This window comes from Sceloporus occidentalis, unplaced genomic scaffold, assembly GCF_023333645.1.
Source record: "Sceloporus occidentalis isolate IW3139 unplaced genomic scaffold, rSceOcc1.0.p SCAF_58, whole genome shotgun sequence".
Lineage (NCBI taxonomy): Eukaryota > Metazoa > Chordata > Lepidosauria > Squamata > Phrynosomatidae > Sceloporus > Sceloporus occidentalis.
Window position 1 is genome coordinate 3970478 of NW_028317038.1, and position 23050 is coordinate 3993527.

General features: G+C 42.8%; 1 protein-coding gene across 1 annotated transcript in view; it reads right to left on the reverse strand.

The window, feature by feature from the left end:
• LOC149287625 (astrotactin-2-like) overlaps positions 1–23050 on the reverse strand; it is a 782689-nt gene that overhangs the window by 617423 nt on the left and 142216 nt on the right. The window contains exons 11-12 of the mRNA XM_089492656.1: positions 14056–14193; positions 2276–2426 (exon numbers count right to left, since the gene is read on the reverse strand). Coding sequence (XP_089348782.1) covers positions 2276–2426; positions 14056–14193 — 289 coding nt within the window. The remainder of the gene's footprint in view (positions 1–2275; positions 2427–14055; positions 14194–23050) is intronic.

Genomic DNA, 23050 nt, shown 5'->3' on the forward strand with positions numbered 1-23050 from the left:
GGGATAAGAGGGGCGTGATCCTACCAAGTAATGGAACCATAGTATGCACGTGACAAACTCGACAAGTTATAATAATCAATATGGAAGTACCGCCTGTGTGGAACAGAGAAGAAACTAAAGTCTCTGTTTGTGGGATGTAAAGCTCTCCAGCAATCAACTATCTGTGCGTCCTTCAGCAAGGTCTGTATCTGTTGCAACACTGGGGTAGGGGTCCGGGATACACCCGCAGAGGAATCTAACTTAGGGCCGACAGCCACGTTAAGGTCACCACCAAACACAGGGGTCCCTTCCTGAAAATCACACAAGTGCCGCAGTACCTTGGTGAGCCACACATGTTGCTAAACATTGGACACATAGACATTAGCAAAAGTATACATTACCGCACCCACCCTCCCCTTGATAAAGATAAATCTCCCTTCCGTGTCAGACAACCTCTGAGTAACCTCAGAGAGCGGAAAATGCTGAGAAATCAATATGGCCACCCCCTTCGACTTTGAGAGAGGATTAGAACTATAAAAAGTGATGGGAAAGTCCCTAGTAGCTAAACCAGGGTGAGAATCACCCCTAAAAATGGGTTTCCTGAATAAATGCTACAGACACACAATGATGTATTAAATCCCGATATAAAGTGGACCGTTTTTCTGGGACGTTGAGACCGTTCACGTTAAGGGAGAATACAACAAAATCCATAGGCTGATAGGCCATGTCAATAATGCTCAGGAAGAAACCCCCTACAAAAGAACAAGAAGTCAAAAACCGCTACACACTCACCAAGAAGACAAAAAACCAACAGACACCTAGAGGAACAAGAAAATGAGGGAACCGGACAGTCACAAGAGAGGGGAGCGGAGCAGGGAAAGAGAAGGAAAAGGGAAACAAATACCAAGGGTGTCCGCTGGTAAATTGGGAAGACGCTGCGGAGCGAAAAGAGCTCCCTCGACCTCCCACCGGCACCACTAAGACGACCAGCACTAGGAACAGCAGCGGCGAACAGCAAAAAAAAAAAAACACCCCCTCCTCCTAACACCCGAACCCCTCTTTCACCCAGAAATGAAAGGCAGGCTCTCAATCACACCCCACCTTCGACAAACCAACGTAGGAGACATCTTCTAAACTACACCCAATCATGGAAGACTCCTGAGACACGGAACTCATGCCAACCAACGGAGGGAAGGCCAGTGCAGCAACATAAAGAGCGGACATAGCCTGTATGCCTGATACTTGACCCCTCATAAGACCGTTCCAGATCCCCAACCAAACGATCTATTGAAGGAGCCTCCCCTTGGCAAACAAATAGAAAAGCCCATCACAGAGACCAGTGCTAGTAATGCAAAACCCAAAACGTAGCAAATAAAACGGAATATCAAAAAACTCTGGGACGGCGGGCCTCAGAACTCAGTCCTGTTGCTTCATATGTACTGTGTGCTTAAATGTTTTTATATACCAGTAAAGTATTTTACAATATACCATTATTATTGTAATTTTGCTTTTTAGACCCTATAAGACTATTTAGTATAAGATTCCCTATCAGCAGTATATTTCAACAGAAATATTTGGATACCAGCCACATATATTTATTGTGTTGTCGAGCTCTTGTGCCCAAATGCCACATGAGGGGCGTAACTACAAACCACAGGTCTTCGAGCAACATATTCTACAGTGCCACCTTTGCCCTCAGTTTATCTGTGCCATCTGTTCTTCTGAGCAGTTTGTGTTAATAGGAAACTATTACACCCAGTCATCGAGCAGAGAATAATATATAATCTCAGTAAAAGCCAGGGTCATACACGGAATAAGGGACCCAAACACAGTACCAAAGTCACACACAAAAATAATCCAGGCCAGGGTCTGAAACCAGATAATAAACAAACAAATAACAGATACCAATGTGCGAGATAAGTACGCATGTCCAAACTGAGGGTAAAAACCAGATGAAGACAAATTTATCAGGAACTCATGCACAAGGTGCTAGGAAACAAGGCTCTAGTAATGAAAGCTGTGAGCCACCAAGTATTTGTAAGCCTATGATAGCAAACGATACACAGATGTGCCAACAGATGTGTCAGGGCAGTTTGAGGTCTAACAATCAAGTCAGCATCCTGGTAGCTAAGATGAAAGTGGTCCAGACTGCTTACTCAGATTCCCAACTTCAATCCAGCAGAACCTCATGTAAAAAGTAAGCACAGCAGGTATCAAGTCAAAATGTTGTGTATTATACCTCTCCAATGACAATAAATGCTATAATTAAGAGAATAAACCTATAGCAGTAACTTACCACACATCCTGTGGAGTCTATCTTTCGCTCTGAAACACATATGTAATTTCTTGAACAACCACCATTACCAAAAGAGCAGTCCCGTACTGGCCCAAATGAGGAGAGTAGGTCATCTACAGTTTCAAAGTGGGTCGCCAGAAGTGAATCTGTCCTGTGGGAGAGAATTAAAAATGTACTATTATATACATTGTCAGTGTATGCCATTGGTCAAAGCCCCATGCTATGTGTTGGAACTTTTCTTTGTCACTCTGAATACTTCTGAATAGACATAAACTGTATTGTAATTCTACTGCTTGTATGATTGAAATACTTTTATACATCTTACATTGTTAGATATCTTTCACTTTTATAAATTAGATGAACAAATGGTTGGGGCGCAGGTACATCTAAGGGAAAAGTAAAATATAGTGTAAAGAGTATAAATGCTAATTTAAATAAGTGATGTTGTGGTTACACTCACAAACGGATAAGATGCTTCAAGCCCATCAAAGTATGTTGAAAAAGTGTCTTTAATAAGTCTTCACATAGAATCTATAAAAACAAAACTGAAAATAGTGCAGTATCTTCAATAAAAGCAATTGTGGCTAATAAGAATGCACTCACAGTTTGTCCATGCACAAAGTGCATATAAAAGCGTTAGATTAAAAGTCCACCAGAACTCGATCGAAGGAGTGTCCAGTGTGATCATTCTGACGGTACCGATCGAATTTACTTCTCTTGAGGAAGCCGACTTGGCGATGTGACGGATCGTCCTGTGCCCCAGACTGGACACATCCGCCCGTCAGCTCCTTCCATCTCCCAGTAAGCGGACACGCTGTGGCTGTCTGAAGAAAGCAGTCACAGACCAGCACTTCCCTCAATCATGAGACAGGACTTCATGCTTTGAGGTTAAAACAGAATTCTCTTTATTACAAACACACAGAACTTATATACAATCTCCATTCACTGTGCACCGAACCCAACCCCCAATCCTATCAGCCACATCCCATCACAAATCCCATCAACCACATCCCCTCACAAATCCCATCGGTATACAGGGGATGTATCAAGTGGGGTGAGATTAAGGGATACAATGGGTTCCCCCACCTGTGTTATCCCCCCTGTAGTGCGGGTGCCATCTGGACAGACAGGGCTGTGCTGGCTGATTAAGAGCCCCAGCCAGATTATAGGATCGTCTCTTTGAAGGCCGGAGCTGCAGCCACATTCAAACAGGGTACACGTAAATATAATAATAATAATAACAGTGAAGATCAGACATGGTTCTTCAAAGGCGAAACGCGTCAGAAGGATCACACGGTGGACGCTTTTATATGCACTTTGTGCATGGACAAACTGTGAGTGCATTCTTATTAGCCACAATTGCTTTTATTGAAGATACTGCACTATTTTCAGTTTTGTTTTTATAGATTCTATGTGAAGACTTATTAAAGACACTTTTTCAACATACTTTGATGGGCTTGAAGCATCTTATCCGTTTGTGAGTGTAACCACAACATCACTTATTTAAATTAGCATTTATACTCTTTACACTATATTTTACTTTTCCCTTACATGTACCTGCGCCCCAACCATTTGTTCATCTGTATATTTACACCCTGAGGAAGAGTGTCTTTTGGGCTGCTGCGGTCATTAGGGAAGTATTGTATAAGTTTATCACTTTTTTTATTTATTTTGATTAACACTTGTAAACATGAGAATTAGGTATACTACACTTTTCTGTATTATTCCACTTTTATAAATTACTAGGTTAAATTCCTTATCTCTAATTCTTGCAGCATTGAAGGGGCAGAATATGATGTTTCTGATGAAAAAAAGAATACAAGAAAGCACCATCCTTCTATTACACATGTACTTACATAAATTACATTTTACTTCTATGAAAGACATTAGACTTGTTACCATTTTTCAAATATCTGCACAAGAGATCACAAAATTAGACTCAGGCAACAGAACAAACTTGGACATAACAAATTGTTAATATTAATCTGAGTTCAGGTCAATCTGCTACATGCTCGTCTGGTTCTGTAGATCATAATTGGAGCTGCTTGCATGAGTCATATACCATGATCAACATTTCCCAGAACAAAATACATACAAACACGTTGACAAAGATAATATATATAATATACATCAATCAGCCATAACATTATGACTACTGACAGGTGAAGTGAATAACACTGATAATCATGTTATTATGGCACCTCTAAGTAGGGTGACCACATTTTATTTCTGCCACTCAGGCACACACAATGAAGAACATAAGATTACAAACTGTGTTATATACTGTGTGTCTAAATTGTTATCACCTTTGCTCATATTTTTGTACATAAGCACTGTGACATTAGTCAGATTAAACTATATATTAATCCAGTTTCCGTCTCTGTGCTCTAACCGAACTCTACCTTCCGAGTAAGCTGGAATAAACCACTTTACTTTATTGTTTACTCAAATTGGGTTTTATACATTTTTGATCGGTTCAGTGTGGTACTGGGCGTGACCTAAGCGTCCATAAGCTGTAGTCACCTTAAAATATAACTTGGTGGTGGCATCGTTTTTGTGGTGTGTTTAATTATACCAGCCAAATGGGCTGGTATAATTAACCCTTGCACACCCACACCCTATGTGTCCAGTTATCCGACAGCTAGCCGTGACACCTCTCTTTTACTTACTCCTTGTAGTTCAGGTATAGATCAAATAAACAAGGCATAAAACAGCACTTGCATGTATAGATCAACTGAATAAGACATACAAACCCTATAAATGCAGGTATACATAAATAATGTATGGAAACATAGCATTGCAGGTATAGATCAACTGGAAATCACATGTAAACTCGGCACTGAGGGTATAAAGGGTATCTTTCACACAAATCATTATCAAATCGAATGCATTCATTCTTTCATTCTCTCACTCATTCTCACTCTTTATTTATTTGAATATTCTTACTACCCCCTTTCTCACTATCTACCCCCTCTCTTCCCCTTCGTAGTTCACTTACCTTGTAGAGGTGGGAAAGTGTAAGGAGTGACTTTGACACGGGCCAAATTGTGATGGCTAGACGACTGGGTCAGAACATCTCCAAAACTGCAGCTTTTGTAGGGTGTTCCCGATCTGCCGTGGTCAGTGGTCAAGGAAGAATAAGCAGTGAACCGGCGACAGGGTCATGGGCGGCCAAGTCTCATTGATGCACATCGAGGGTAAAGGATGGCCCATGTGGTAAAATCTGACAGACAAGCTACTGTAGCTCAAATTGGTGAAGGGGTAAATGCTGGTTCTGAGAGTAAGGTCCCAGAACCCACAGTGCATCACAGTCTGTTGTGTATGAGGGTGCGTAGCTTGTCTTGTGCTGAATGTAGATAAGCTTTATCTACAATGTAACTTACTGCCCAGTTATGAAAATCATCCAAAATACATTGACGTTATAAAATATATAAAAAGGACAGATCAGGGGAGGGATATGTCTATGTTAGACCTGAGTTAAGGCCTATTATTGACCCATTAATGACAAGACTGTTTCTTACTCGTAGTACACTTTGAGACAAAGGCTCTTTTAACATTTTTCAGTGTTGCTGATTAGCTGTAATTTTCTTCTTTCTCATTTTGTGCACCCACACGCATTATATATTGGGGTTTTTTCAGGACAAGCAGGGCTTTCTTTAGATACCATTATTTTATCATCTAATTTACTATGGAAAAATGATAAAATATGGTGATTTTTGTGAAGGAAAGGACGACTTCTCACTTTTATTTGAAAAATCTTTTACTCATCTGGAAAAACAAATAAAAAAACCTGCTAACTAGATTCTACTATTTGTCCTTAGAAAATACCCAATGGTTTTATGCTTTTTTTCTGCAAGTTATTGGGCAATAATTACAAATAGCGTTTTGCTAAAACTGAAATCTGGTCAATCTGCCTCATGTGGTATTTGGGACATCTTTGAAGTTGGCCAATGCAATTTACCCCAAACCATATATTTTTGAAAACTAGACACCCCAGGGTATTTCAAATGCTGGTATGTTGGTAAAAAATAATATAGTATTTATATATATATATATATATATATATATATATACATATACCGTATTGGCCCGAATATAGGCCGCACTTTTTTCCCCCACTTTAAGGCTTTAAAGTGGGGGTGCGGCCTATATTCGGGGTCTAGCGGCCGACGCCCGGGGCATGCAGTTCCGGGAGCCGGGCAGGCAGTAGGGTTAGGATACAGATCCCCCGCAGCGGTGCAGGGGACCTGCATCCTACTCTCTGATATGCTCAGACAGCCTCCCCTGCCGGCACTTTCCACAGGGGGAGTGCCGGCACGGGAGATTATTTAAGTGCATCGCGCAGACGTTCACCGGCTGCGGCAATATGCGTAAACAACCTCCGCTGCTGGCACGTCTGCTCGGTGTGCTTTAACAATCTCCCTTGCCGGGAATTCCCACTAGGGGCAGCGCTGAAGCAGACGGCGGCAGAGGATACAGAAGGGCGCCGCAGCGGTTGCTGAAAATCACTGCTCCGCACCCCTTGGGTAACCCTGACAGGCAGAACTCCAGGGCCCAGTCGCAGTCGCGATCCCTGCAACCCCAGTAGTTCCGCCACTGACATTTGGGAAGTGTGCATTTCTTCACAACTCTTCCAAATGGGGTGCACATCCACATATGATTTGTTGAGTCATAAGGAAGGTGGTCTATGTTATATCTTTGGGCAAGCTGCAAAAGAAAATCCTGATTCATCTCCTGAGGAAGCCGGTTGTCCGGTGAAACGCGTTGAGAGAGAGAGAGAGAGATATTGGGAAGTTCCTGCTGCTGGACGGTGGACTTTCCTGTGCCTGGTTTAAAGCTGATTACCTTGTACACGCTTTTGTACATTTCGTCTGTTGTATGTGCAATATTTTACCTTATCCACATTACCGAGTGATACTGTGCCATTGCTGCTGTGTTTTTATATTTTTTAGCTATGAAGAATTAAAGAATATTTTAGGATGAACGCATGTATGTCCTTGGAAATGTGAGTGCACTACTTACTTGCAATACTGCTAAGCCTCATTTGCATACAGAGTCACACTATTTTTTGTCAAAAATCTTTTTCCCCTATGTGGATGTGCGCCCCATTTGGAAAAGGTGTGTAGATTATTAAGTGTTGGAGGAACGCTTATTTGGGTGCTGCTGCTTAATTAGGGAAAGTATTACTTATTCATTTACACCAGTGGTGTGTATTTTCTTTTTTTTGTGTTTTAAGTGTGCATTTCTTAACTTGTAACTTTGACATGCGGTCCTTCTGCCCCATGTCCTATTTTGGACATCGTTGAACCTGGTCAGTTCAATTTACCCCATCAAGCCATATATCTTTGAAAACTAGACACCCCAAGGTATTTTAAATGCTAGTATTTTAACCCTTTCCATGCATAAGATTCTACCACCAGCCTTTGCCAAAGTTTGTGGTAGTAATACACAAATACAATATGTGTTCGGCAACATATCCCGAGTACAGTGAGTACAACTTGGAACTTTAACATCTGGTCCTACTGCCAGTCTGTGCCTATGCCCTATCTTTGAACCCGGCCTTCCAATTTACGCCATCAAACCATTCTATTTTTTTTTTTTAAATTAGACACCCCTTGGGTATTTGAAATGCTTTTATTTCCATGTCAAGATTTTTGGGAAGATACAGCGCTAATTTTAGCACTTGCTCATAATATTAAACTTTTTTTATTTTATTTCTTTTATTCTTTTTGGACTTTTTTTTTACATTTTGCTGGAACTGGATGGTTCCTCTGATGGTGATATCACTGCATAATTATTTTTAAACGTTACCACTTTTTTTAGCTATTTTGATTTTTTCCCTTGTTTTTTTATTATTATTTTTTATCACATACAGTACCTCCTTTTTTTTAAAGGATGCGCCCCCATCTTGCAAGCGTCAAATCCTGGGGTGGGTGTTCGGTGTTGCTAAATGCCTTGCTACATCATTGACCGCCTCATAAACTCTTTTAAAACAGGCATCCGTCTACAGCATATGGCGGACGTTGACACCCCGGGGAGGGGCCAGACCTGGTACCTACAGGGGTCACAGAGGTCACAGCTGCGATGGGGCCCGTGTCTGGTGCAACCCCTGAGACCCCTTGTTCCTGACTCCTCGTACCAGTTCAAAATAGTTTTGAAACGGCCCTTCCGAATTGGGAAGCAACGTTCCTGGTTAAAGGCACTTTCTAAACTACAGTACTTTGATCCGGCATGGGGAGACAGAAGTGTATCAGGCTCACGTGATGTCAAATGACCCTGCGGTGAACCGAGGCTGCTCGCACTGTGCTATCAGCTAGACAGAAAGCTTCAGGAGCAGTGGGAGGTAAGTGGGGGCGGGGATGTATGCTTGTTTAGTGTCAGGATTCAGCCCCAACCCTGCAAACTGCCAGGCGTGGCCGTCCCTTTAAGAGGTCTGCCTGGAATTGAACTCCTCTCCACAGCTTTCTGTCTTGTTTAGTTGTGTCTGTATTTTATGTACCTTTGCCCTCTTTCCCTTATACATCTGAGGATCTCAGCCCCTCACTCCATCCCCTGTGTTCCTTGCCTTGTTGTCTGTCCTTTGTGGCATCCTGTACCATGTATGCATGTCTGACTATGTATGTAATCCATGTTCTGTGTATTCATGTTCAGCTGTGTATTCATGTTCAGCTGTGTTTGGTTATGCTATTACTCTGCCTTCCTCACCTGAAGTCTAGACCACTCACACCTGACCTAATGAACAGGCATTATATCCCTGCCTCCCAGTAACTTGTGAGTTCATTAAGTTCTTTGGAGTTACAGTTCATGCCAGACTCTGGATCTGTGTACTGGATTTACCTACCTACCTACCTACCTACCTACCTACCTACCTACCTACCTGTTACCTTTTTGACCTGGACTGCCTATTGGATTTCCCTTTTTTTGCTTGCTACCTGTCCCAGACCCTTTTGGATACTTACCTGGACTTTTCTACCTTCATACTCCCCAGCAGTCTGTATACATGATATGCCTCCTACTCTGCTGCTTATGGTGAGATGTCTGCTTTGTTTAATATACCTATATTCAAACATTCAGCCTTTGTCTCATTGGTGAAGTGTGTTTTCTATCACTGTATGCGTTCTTACACTCCTGCGCTCTGGACTCCAACATCCAGTAAGGCTGAGATATGATGAGCCTGACATTTAGATTGTAAGAACCCAGACAAAGGGCATTTAGCAGTGGAATTTAAACAGAATGAATGGTGCCTCGATAAAGGGCCACCATTACAATCAATAATGAACTTATAGAAAGGGGGTGAAGTTAAATTCTTTGTTCATACCAAAAGAGGTTAATGTATTCAAGGTATAGATCCAGAATAAATCCCTCTGGAGAAGTTTATTATGCCAATTGTCATCTCTTGGCCAGCTTTTATCTGTTCAATGCCAATAAATGTCAGACAATATACACACACAGTTCAATGCCAATAAATGTCAGACATTGCTATGTGTATATTGTCTAACATGCTGGGCCACCAAGGTATTAATATTCCGGCGAATGGTACGTAGGTATTCAAGAACCTTTAATTTCAAGGGTCTGATTGTTTTGCATGTCCAATCTTTAAGATACCCTACCACAGAAGTACAACAATTGAATGATTTAATCCAAAAAATGTTCTGGTTCCTACTACTGAGAAATTTCTTTGAAAGTGTGACAAATTTACAAGACTTACAGCGGACACAACATTACATACCTATAGTCGGTATCCATGATGTCACTGGTTTCACTTCAAGATGTGAATGTACCAATGGATCCCAGATATTGCTCCCCCCTCTACGTACTGTGACTGTTGGTTTCTCTAGCAAAGTGGTAGTCTGTACGGGATCTGAATGTAGGTATCACTGTGCTTACCCACAATCAGAATCTTTTTGATTGTGGACCAAGCTTTGTCGTATGTACCTATGCAGGTCGGGTAGGAGCCCAGTAGCAGGGGATACTTGGGGGGCCTGTCTGTACCCCACGATGCCTCATAGCTGAGGGATGATACAGACAGGCGCAAAGGAAGACACCAGAGGCAGAATACTAGGAAATAGTCTATATTGAGGAAACTGGCAGGACAAGTAAATACAGGTAACAAGTCTCTTTGGCTGGAAGCCCGACGGCAGGAAGCCCACTGGCATAGCTGACGGCAGGAACAATACAGAGTCAGGTACAGGGCCAGAGCAAAGCGGTCCTCAAACGTTAATGCCAAGGTCCTGACTGAAGGGCATGGCAGGTTTATATAGTCAGGCTAATCCAGGAAACCAGGCATAGCTGCTAGCAATAATGAGGTCTGGGTGCTCCAGAGAGTGAAGGGTGGCCACTAGTGGTTGTTGATAATCCTTGAGGGTATAGAATCACAGCATGGTCCAGGCTGAGTAGATTGGTGCCTGACCATATTTCACCCCCCCCAAGGAGCAGCCTCCAGGCGCTCCTAGGACTGTCGAATGGCAGTATCCAATGGTGCTGACATGTACAAGTACATGGGGTTGAACCGAGTGGGGTTGGGTGTTACCAGTACTGGACTGGGTCACGGCCGAAGAGGAGGAGGATATAACAGACCTTTGGTCACGGAGATGCTCCTCATAGCATTCGTGTCACGTTCTACCCAGGCTGCGGAGCTGCATATCTATCTTGCTTCAGTTTCTCTGTTTTGCTTTAATCCATTCCTCGATTTCCTTATGCTTTGTTCTGATCTTCCATTCTTTGCTTCAGCTCTGTTTCCTTTATAAGGTGTGCCCCACGTGTGTGTTCTGTTTGTCTCAGTGTGCAGTCTACAGGTATGTCTCTCATTGCTATGTGTTTGGGTTTCATGTTTAGTTTGTTTCGTACCATTGTCAGCAGGGATTAGCGTTAGGACCCACCATCATTGGAGTACTTTGGTGTAGTGGTGGGCTAAGCATACTATGGCCATAAGATGTGATGGAATCTCCAATAGTTATCATACAGTCCTAGGCTAGTTCCTGTATTTATGTGTGTCAGCCTGTCCTGTATCCCCGGCAGCGGGGTGTCCTGTCCTGTATCCCCGGCAGCGGGGTGTCCTGTCTTGTTCCCTGTCGTGCCCTGTACTATGTATGTCTTGTCTGGTTATGTTTCTTGCTTGGTTTCTCTGTCTCTTGCTCGCTCTGTCCCCCTTGCTTGTTATGTTTCTGCTATATCCTTTGCTTAGCTTCCATACTCCCAGCCTGCAGCATCCTGCACATGATTCTAGTGATATGCTTCATGCCTGCTCCAGGGTGCCTGCAGGATATCACTTTGTTTCCTTTTGGATTACATCTGCTGCTATGTCAGGGCGCTGGTATGTGGCTGCACAACCCTAGGTGCTCAACACCTGGGTGAGTGTGGTCGCCCTGCAACCAGGCCCTGTCCAACTCCACTACTGCACCTTAACTCCTGCACACAATCTTTGGGCGCGCTGGGTCCTTTCAGTCATCCGTATGGACCCGGTTCCGTGACAATTCGAGACTTGTTCAGTGCAAAATTGTCAATGGAGACTAGGACGTTTCCAGGAGCCCCTAGGTTTGCGGTTTGGGGTCTGCTGTTCTTCCTCTTTTGTTTCCAAGAGTGATGGGATTGGTAGTAGTAAACACACAAGCGACCATGGGGTGTTCAAACACAGGTGTGTCAGTACTATCTGAATCAGTCATCAGCAAGCACACTGTCATTATCAGACCATTCATTCGGATCAGATAGGGTCTGGAGATTGTCCGACATGGCAACAGACGGTGCGGTATTCCCAGGTGTTGTGGACTGGGTGGAGACAAGATCCCTAGGTGGAAGAAGAGGCAGGTTTTGCTCCTGTTCCAAGAGTGTAGGTTCCTGGGTCCGGGGTTGGCTGTCGGATAAAGTGGATTTCATGGGTCTAAGCGGACAGAAAGATATCCTGTGTCCTTCCTCTCCACAGTAGAAACATAAGTTGGCCTCACACCTCTTCTGCATCTCCTTGTTGGTAAGTGGAGCACGCGTGAAGCTGGACCTGGATGTTTTCTTTGGGGTTTGTTTACTAGGTGTCCCTGTCCTTGGCTTCACCTGGGCTTTGGTTTCTAGTAAACTCCTCATGTATCTCCAGAACACACGCAGCCAGGTTTTGCAGGAAAGCGAATATCCCTGTCAGGAATGCCAAGCAGGTCGGGTAGGCGCCCAGTAGCAGGGGATACACCAGAGGTAGAATACTAGGAAATAGTCTATATTGAGGAAACTGGCAGGACAAGTAAATACAGGTAACAAGTCTCTTTGGCTGGAAGCCCGATGGCAGGTCTGACGGCAGGAACAATACAGGGCCAGAGCAAAGCAGTCCTCAAACATTAATGCCAAGGCCCTGACTGAAGGGCATGGCAGGTTTATATAGGCAGGCTAATCCAGGCACAGCTGCTAGCAATAATGAGGTCTGGGTGCTCCAGAGTGTAAGGCACCATCCTTGAAGGTATAGAATCACAGCATGTTCCTGGCTGAGTAGGTTGGTGCCCGACAATGCATCTTATGATTTTCCCCAGCTCATCTTTGTTGGTGTCTTTTAATAGGTCATCCCTTTCAGAGTTTACTGCTCTTTGGTAGGCCTTTTTAAGTATCTTTTACAATATCCTTTCTGTCATAGATTTTGCTTTATCAATAAAGTCCCGAGTTTATGAACAGTTCCTTCTAAGTCTAGGGTTTTGTCCTATTGCGATGCCTTTTTTTGAATGGCTCAAAAGTGCCAGCTATCGATATGTAATAAACTATTTGTAGCTGTAGGTTTACAATCTGCATGCATGTACCATTACATTTACATCTGTATCATATTGTTTGATAAAGGTTATGTATTGCCTGAGATAGCTGATTTGTTATTATTTTGAGTTCTCATCTTTCTCCAGGTTTTCACCAACTGTGTTATTTTTATTGTGATGGCTACGGATACTCGTAAATCATGCTCCCTTTCACTTGATAGCTCAGGGTCCCCGCTGTCTCTAGTTCAAATATGGCTCTAATTGGGTGTTGGAGTCACAAGTGACATTTCTGTTTTTTACTGGGTGCACGTGGAAAAGTACCGACTGAGGAGTTCCAGGGCGACTGAATCTATTTCCCCTAGGCTGAAAAAGATATAAGTCTCGGGGTTCCCTGTGGAGCTCATCCACGAGTAAGGTGTCATTTGAAATCAATGGATGGCATCTGTTAACTGTCTAAAAAAAACACTGATCCGTCGCAGCGGGTCCTGGCTACACTCCGTTAAAGTTCTAGCAGGTTGCGCAAAGTTCCTATCTGCTCGGGAGTTCCACAGAGTTTCAGTGTTTGTCCTGGGCATGCGCATGCAGCATTTAAGATTATCTAGAGCCCTCCTAGCCAGTTAGTATACGGAAGTCTGGTTAGGCCAGACCAGACTGTGTTTTCCCTTTGCCCTAATTGACATAAGAGGGGACTGGGCAGGCAGGCAAGGAGTCTCTTCATGAATCCATCATGCCCCACTCCCAAACTCAAAGAGGGTGTGTTTTGTCTATATCTGTATACATATTTTCATTTATTGAGTATTGCCAGAGTTACTTAGTGCTTCACTAAGTAAGTTAGTAGTTGACAGTATAATAAAGGGGAGGTACAATAAGTGCTGTCATATTAAGTAGTCAAAACTCCTTTTTAATTCAGGTACAAAAGTTATGAGTACATTAGGAAAAAAAGGTCCCTGCCTTGTAGAGCTTACAGCCTAATATCCACCTATGCAAAGTAGGTTTACCTGTAGTTGCATAAAACCTTTGCACATTTTTTTATGGCTGTGCTCTATACATGTAGGTTCTTACCGTACATCAGCAGGGTCTTCAGTAACCAGGACATCAGTTTTACAGCTTGCCAGGGGATTTATTGATAGCTCCATAGGGGGTATGACAAAGCTCTTGCTGACTGGAAGCCATAAACCTTGTCCCAGATTATATGTGGACCTTCAACATATACAAGACAAAAAAGAACACAATTAGGTTTCAGAATCAGCCTGTGAAAGCATTTAAAAAATAAATGTCCCCCTTCTCTATAGGTTTTTATGGTTGTTATAATGCTAATCTCCAAAGAGAGTCCACGATTAATGTTATTCCAGGTAAATTTCCCTGTAGAAACCATACATTTATAAGTGTTCAATGCATACACCATCACAATCATTGTTTTAACAGTTATTTTTATTACTGTATTTGCTCGAATATAAGACAAATGCTCTGAAAAATACCCCTCATCTTATATTCGAGGCCCTTTTATAATCCGAGCTCAAAAACAGGTCTGACTATAAGGCTAAGATCCAGATCCCCTACAGCGCTCCAGGGGACCTGGATCCACCTCTCTGGCAGTCGGTGAACATCTGTGCAAAGCGTGCAGACAATCTCCGCTGGTGCCCAGCACTTCTGCTAGGGCTTCTATGACCAAGCACTGGCGTGACATGACCTTCCGGTGCTCCATCATAGAAGCCCCAGCAGAAGTGCAGGGCAGTAGCGGAGATTGTCTGTGCACATCGGCTGCCAGAGACTATAAGACTAAGATCTAGATCCCCCTCAGTGCTGCAGGGGACCTGGATCCTCCTCTCTGGCAGCCGGTGAAAATGTGCGCTGTGTACAGAAAACCTCTGCTGCTTCCCAACGCTTCCGCCGGGGCTTCTATAACGGAGCACCGGCGTGACATGACCATCCAACGATCAGTCAAAGAAGCCCTGGCGGAAGTACTGTGTAGCAGCAGAGGTTGTCTATGCACATTGATGTTCACTGACTGCCCCCACTAGACACCAGAGAGTCTGAAGCACAGGGGACTAGTCTGGGGATGCATTAGTAAGTCTGGGTGGGCAGAGTAGCATATCAGAGGAGCAGAGTGGCATATAGGAGGGTATAAGGCATATCTGGAAGGTAGAGTGGCATATAGGGGGTAGAAGTGCATAACTGGGGGAAATAAAAACAAGAAATGCATTTTCTCAATCATAGCGTTCATTAAATTTATAAAAAATAGTTTACATGTGAACTAATATTTACTAGTAAAACTTTTTTCCTATAGGTTAGTCAGGCTTTTTCTTTTTTTCCTAAATTAATATTAAAATTTGCAAAAGATTGTTTTTGTTTTTATGTCATTTTCATTCATATTTAATTATGGTCTGACAACATGTATACCTCATGTTTAAAAAAAACAAAAAACAGATGCTGTTCGGATAAGGATACTGATTGAGGAGTTCGGTATGCAGCATGATGGTTATCAGCTGAGAAGGCAATGAGAGGATGCCTCCAAAGTACCAGTGCAGCAGTCACCTGAATGACCACACAATCTGAGGTTGAGCCTAGACAGGAGAGTCACCCGGGACTAGCAAAGAGAGGTCTGTAGGGAAGCCAAAGTCGGGGGTAGCGGAGGACAGGTCAGCGATTAGAATAGCCAGGGTCAGGATGCCAGAAAATCAGGGATGTCAAGACAAGCAGGGTTCAGCAACAAGGAGACTCTTATAAACAAAGAGAATACCAGCACAGGTGCTCACAGGAAAGCAGGACAACTGAGTGCTGCCTTTTAAAGCTATGGCCCACGCCTCTTACGCGACAGCCCACACCTCTTGCGTGACAGCCCACGCCCCCTTGCGTGAAGTCATTGAGCAACACGCGCCTGCCTCCATTCAGGAGTGAATAAAGTGCCCATGCTTAATATCAAGAGAATGCTGTGGTTGAGGGGGAATGCTGCAAACAGGTCTGGGGAAGGGAGCAAGGCCAGGTACTAGCCAAAATGGGATACTCAGGAGAAGAGGATCTATGGGGGCCATGGCAGATACAGACATTTGGACATCAGGACCTACAACTGTGCCTTGTTTTGCTGTTTGGTTAAACACTAATTATATACAATATATACTATATGGACCAACATATTGGGACACCTGACCATTACACTAACATGTATCTTGATGACATTGCATTCTAAATACATAATTAATATGTAGTTGGTCCCTTCTTTGCAGCTATAACAGCTAACTCTTGTGGGATGGCATTCCACAAGATTTTGGAGTGTTTCTGTAGGAATATTTGCCGATTCATCCAGTAGTGCATTTGTGAAGTCAGGCACTAATGTTGGACGAGGGAATTCAAAAAGTTGCCAGGAGTTGGTTGAGCAGACAAATCATTTGGAGAAAAAATTGGAAGATTTTGCAATGGAATCCAATACTGTGACCAATGGCCACCTAGCCCTCCAAGCTGAAGTGGAAGCCTATCACATTAAAGTCTGCTATCTTGAAGGCCGTTCAAGACAAAATAATATTTGAGTTGGGGGGGGGGGAATCCCACAGGAGGTGAACCAAGAAGATTTACACCAAGTTACAAAATCTCTGCTTTCGGCCATCCTGGGGGGGGGGCAACAAGATCAGGCACCTAAGCCCAAGAACATAAAGGGGAACCTACCCGGAGATGTACCTTCACTTCATCACAAGATAATGCAGTACGCCTGCCTATGTCCAGATCTCCAAAATATTCTCCTGTTGGTGGATCTTTCTTGGTACAGGCTTCAACAGCTTGGCGAAAATCCTGTCCATCCTGCAGTCTCACTAGATTACCTATAAATCGTGATTTCCAGTGCGTCTTCTGGCTCAAAAGGAAGATTCCACAGACTCCGGAGGAAGCCAGAGAGATCCTGACCAAGTGGGGCCTAATGTCGTCAACATCCAGGCCTATATCTGGGAATCCTTTGCTATCCAAGTGGTCTCCCAAGCGGCTGAGACGGGATTGGGTGGTTGTAAGCCCCAAACTAGAGGCAAAGAATATAGAAGATCACTGTCGGCTACCAATGCCAGCTCCCTTCTCTCCATGAGTCACCTGGATGAATGAGTTTTTAGTGGGGGAGAAGAGGGGCTTTGCAGATGAATAACTGGGGCTGTTTAACTTGTATCTGTTGTACAGTAAACTGTCTTTAGGATTTAGGGAGGATATTGTGGGATTAATCATTTAACAGGATGTTAACAGTTATTGATGTATATTCTCCCATGGCTCAATATGTCCATGAGTCTGGTGCTTATGCAGAGAGTCAAAAAACAGGGACGGTAAAGGGCCAACAGGCCTTGAGTGGAGGGGTACACGACTTTAAGGGATGATGCCCTAATGACTATTTTTAGGATTAGAGAGACCTAATGAGCAAAGGGGGATGGCCTGAAATCTCGAATGGAGTATGCAGATTTAATTGCTTCAAATGAACAGAGGTTGTGTGAAATTTGGTGCCTTTTTTCCTTTGGCTTATGTAACCCCTCCTAGTAAAATTTCCTGTTGGTCCAGTGCTCGTTGCCTGTAAATTCTGATCTGATTTGCCTTTCGTTTGGGACTATCTACAATAGTAGTTAGCACAACTGGGGTCAGATCCCGAATTACAGGCAACGAGTACGGGACCAACCCGCAATACCCTCTATCATTGCACAACAGTTGACTAGGAAAGGCTCTTGTTAAGAGCAGTATTATACTCAGTAACATATTTGCACCATAGTGTAGTCCTTTCCTACTGTTTAGAAAGAGTAATTGTAATCACCTCCTGCAATATTTTTTTTTTTCTGCCCTCTAGACAAGAATATTAGACCGCGTTTACATCTGCTGTTTAGGTTCTCATAACTGCGATATCAATCCAGCAGAGAAGCAACTGCTCTGACACCTGTTCTATGTTGACTACCTGCTGCTGGTGCTAGCCGGCCCCTTTAACTTCATGCACGCCAGCCTCCACCCGCTGCCCCAGGGAGTCAGAAGCTGTGGTAAGTGTGGGAGGGGGTGTTATATGGGTTTATAATATGCCTTTTAACCCCCTATATGCCACTCTGCCTCTAGAAATGCCTTTTAATCCCCTATATGCCACTCTGCCTCCAGAAATGCCTTATACTCCCCTATATGCCACTCTGTCCCATGATATGCCCCTGGCATATAGGGGTATAAGGCATTTCTCGAGGCAGAGTGCCATATAGGGGGGTTAAAAGGCATATCATGGGGCAGAGTGGCATATAGGGGGTTAAAAGGCATTTCTAGAGGCAGCGTTGCAAACCTGGGGGCAGATGTACATAACTGGGGGGCAGGTTGACAAATAAAAGGAAATAAAAACAAGAAATGAATTTTCTCAATCATAGCATTTATTAAATATGAAAAAATTGTTTACATGAATTAATAAAGAAATACGTTTCTTACAAGAATACCGTGAAGAATAATGTGATCACTGTTTTGTTCCACTGAATAAAATGGAATGTTTTGATTCCATTATGTCTCATGAATTTCATTTATTAGGGCCTCTTTTGCTTTCTGGCATTTGAATACAAATAATCTGATAAAAGGAATGTTTTATAGTTATTTGTATGGCAAATAGTGTGACTCTGGTATGTATAAGGGGTGGGTGTGGGTAAAAGAGCTCGAGGGCTGGTCTCCAAATGTTTCCAGGGCTGCTTTTCATTCCCAGTCTGACCCTGATCTTAACAACCAATGACGGGCCTGGCACATCATGATGCTTAAACCGCGTTGCAGTAATGCCACAATGATGAGGCACTCAGCAACATAGAGATCGGCAGCAGGGGCCCTGTGTGGTCCCTTGCCCAGGCGTCAACATCCACCATACACTGTATGGCGTGGGACGCCTGATTTAGAATCGCTTGGGAAGTGATCAACCATCACCTCCTATGCTTAACTGTTGTCCCTGAAATACCCTGAAAAGGATAGGGCACACTGTGACCGCTGTGAACATTCTACAAAGATTTTCCCTCTCGCAAGATGGCGGCGTCATTTGAAAAAATAAACAAGCTTCCAAGAGGGTCTCTCCAGGCAGGTACTGCATTCAACCATACAAGTGAATGGAGCCCAGCTTTCTAATCACAATATGAACACTAAAATAGAAAACTTAGTAACTTTTTAAAAAAATATGCACTTATTGACATGCAATTACGTCACCATCAGGGGAACCATCCAGTTCCAACAAAGCGTAAAAAAAAAAAAAGTCCAAAAAATAAATGTAAAAAAATTGGCACTCAAAGGGTGTCTAGTTTAAAAAATTTATGATTTTATGGGGTAAAATGAATTGGCCAGGTTCAAAGATGTCCCAATTAGGGCATAGGCACAGACTGAGCAGATGTCAAAACGAAAAAAGCAAACCTCCCAAATGTGGCCTTTTAGACGCCAAACAACCTGTCAAACCCATGCCTGGGCTGTTTCACTATACTCAGGGGAGGTTGCTGAACACATAGTGGGGTGTTGTTTGACAGCGACATATACTAGGAGCTATGAATTCATACCTGATTTTAAACGTGTTATAAAAACCCACAAAAATTGCCAAAATAACAGATCGGTGATACAGTTTAACATTTGGTATAACCATTCCGCTAGATAGCGTATGGGGGTTGCTTCTGGGATTCTAGATCGCCTATTGCTTCCCATGAATGAGTTTAACTGTTTTTGAATGGTTGAATTGAGTTTGGTTAAAACTGATTGGAATAGATCGCAAAATATAGAGTAATTCCGGTATCACCATCATTTTAATTGCTGCAACTTTTCCTAGCCAAGAAATATTACATCCACTCCAACCTTTTAATTTGCGTTTTATCTTATTCCAAATTCTAAGGAAGTTTCTTTTTCAGTTAATTTGCTATATATATATATATATATATATATATATATATATATATAACATAACAGTGACACCCCTGCCTAGCCCTGTTAGTTATAGGAAATGTTGCTGAATGACATCCCAAAGTAAGGACCTTGGCTCTCGGGTCGTGGTTTTTATTTTTTTTTGTTTTTTTTTTTTAAGTTGTACAATTCCTTGTAGAACTTGGCACAGATATTAGCTATTTGGTTAGGGTATGTGACCTTATTACCATTTGCATCATATAAATATGGGATTGTGCCTCCTGCTTCCCTCTGTCTTAATTTTCTGATCAACATTTTGCCTGCTTTGTTCCCAAAAGAATGCTTTTATCCTGTTGTATTTTCATTATATCTCATTTTACTTTATTTCAATTTTCCCAGTTAGTTTCGCTAGGATCATCAATGTGTAGTTTTGTTAGTTGATGTAGTTTTGTGTATAAGTCTAGCAACAAAGCCTTCCTTTATTTTTTAATAATTGATGCCTTGGCTATGCAATGACCACGTATAACAGGCTTATGGGCCAACCACAAGGTTTCACTAGAAACATCTCCTGTATCGTTATCCATCATGTATTCCTTAATTTTTCTTGTAGTTCTGTCTTTAAGTCTTCATTGTTTATAAAGATGTCAGGGGGTAGATATCCATTAGCAATAACCATCTCTTCTCCTTTAATATATCTACCCTTTTTATCAGTTATTGATCTGTGAAGTTCAAATTGTAGGTCCCATTTAAAGGCTATAAATGTTCCCCTTTATTTATTTTTTTTAGGAGAGTGAAAAATATTTGGAAAGTCTCTATGGCTAAAGTGTGGCATTTTTAACTGGGCAAAATTTCTCTTGTACACAAAGTATGTTTTACATTTAAAGGGTGTATTTAGGCCCCTAACATTATACGTCATAACCTTAACCATGGTGGCATAGGATGGTTTTCATAATAAGTAAACCCAGAAGGTGAGCCATTTGTATAATGTTTTGCAAGTACATCTGCAAGTAATATAAGTAATATAAATTGCCACTCTGTTACAATCAAGCATAGGATGAACCAAAGTATTATACAGTGAAGAGGAACCAGGTGACTGTTCTGGCGCAACAAGCATGTCAGCAGTCCAGTACTCTTCATGCCTCTCCTATGGGGTGTAGGAGTGGTAAGTAACATGAAAATGTATGTAAATTACCAACATTCCACGTCCACTCAATTTATTTCTGCACCGCAAAACGAAAAGTGTGGAACAAGAGGTATAAGCATAAGGATATACCGTAGTTGCTCGATTATAAGACGACCCCCCCCCCCAAAATCTGAATATCAATTTATGAATAAAAGAAAAAGCCTGAATATAAGACGACCCTATAGGAAAAAAATGCCACTGTGCCCCATGATATGCCTTTTGACCCCCTATGTGCCACTCTGCCTCCAGAATTGCCTCTACCCATATATGCCACTCTGGCATTTAGGGGGTTAAAAGGCATATTATGGGGCAGAGTGGCATATAGGGAGGTATAAGGCATTTCAGGAGGCAGAGTGGCGTATAGAGGGTTAAAAAACTCTGATCTCTGACAGCCGGGGAAGGTCTGCGCGATGGACGCAGACAACCCCCGCTGCTAACCGCACCTCCTCACCTGCAGCGGAAGTTGTCTACGCGAATCGAGTAGAGCTCTACACGCTGCCCGGATTAAGCACCGGGGACTCAGAAGTACCGGTAAATTGGGGGGGGAGACAGGAGGATCCAGGTCCCCTGCATCGCTGTGGGGGATCTGGATCTTAGTCTCATAGTCAGACCTAGTTGAGGTCTGATTATAAGATGACCCTGATTATAAGACGAGGGGTATTTTTCAGAGCATTTGCTCTGGAAAAAACCTTGTCTTATAATCGAGCAAATACTACAACTGCAACAATTACTCATTAGGTGTATTATCCGTAGTTATAAGATTTAACAATTTTGCTAAGTTTACTATTGTGCCATTCTTATAGCAATCATAAGTAATATCAATTTTAAACATCAACTTTAATAATACAGGAGGTTAAGCATTTTAACATATTTTTCTCAGGTATTTGCAGTGAACCATGAGAGTTGCTGGATTGTCCAGCATGTTGTGGCAGTTTTTGCCAATCACTATGAATCTTTTGTGGGTTTTTTGGATTGCCGCTTGCTGGCGGTAGCTTCGGTGTATCAACTGTATCCAACATGCCCAACTCTTGCAGAAAAGTAAATGCTTCTTTAGGCTATTGTAAAGATTTGACTTTACCTCCCTTGATGATTAATAACTTGCATGGATAGCCCCAGCGGTATAGAATTCTTTTTTTTGCATAGAATCTCAGTTATGGGCTTCATCTGCTTCCTCCGCTCCAGCGTGTATGTAGACAAATCCGGGAACAACTCTATAGCTTGGTATCTCTTGGCCGTCCTCAAAGTTGGAACAAGCAAGACTTCTGTCTAGGGGCGCTTGTAACTCGCGATCTTAATTGCTCAAACAAAAAGCATATACGGAAAAAATATAGTGTAATAGAGTCAAAACACTTGGGAACAATGTGTATGAACCTTTTAAGCCTCCAAAAGCAACTCCTTGATGTGTGTGTGTCAATCCATCGATCCCATGGATCTTCTTCACCCCTACTTTGTCGTTTACTGTCATTGGATGTGCCAGACACTCCTCGAATGAACAGCCTCTTGGTCCTTGTCGATTGCATTATCTGTTCAGTTGTTTTTAGCGGTGAATCTACGTTTTTGGTGTAAATTGTGCAGAGCTTCTAAATCACACAGCCAATAGCTCCGCTCTCAGGCCACACCCCTCCATGTCATGATTTTGGAGGTAAATCTACCCCCATTAGCTATATCTTACCTGAAACCACATCACTCCAATACACCCCACTAACCTGTCAGGAACTGGGTCCATATAGACTACTGTAATGACCCAGAGCGCCCAAAGATGGTGTTCAGGAGTTATTGTGGAGTAGTGGAGTTGGACAGAGCCTGGCGCAGGGCGACTGCACTCACCCAGGTGTTGAACACCTAGGGTTGTGCAGCCATATAGCAGCGGATGATGTCAGAACAGAGCAGAACTTGGAGATATCCTGCAGGTACCCTGGAGCAGGAATGAAACATAGCACTAGAATCATGTGCAGGTACTAAACATGAAATCTAAACACATATCAGAGAGACATACCTGTCACAAACGCACTCTACTCCAAGCGTGCGCGTGACTTG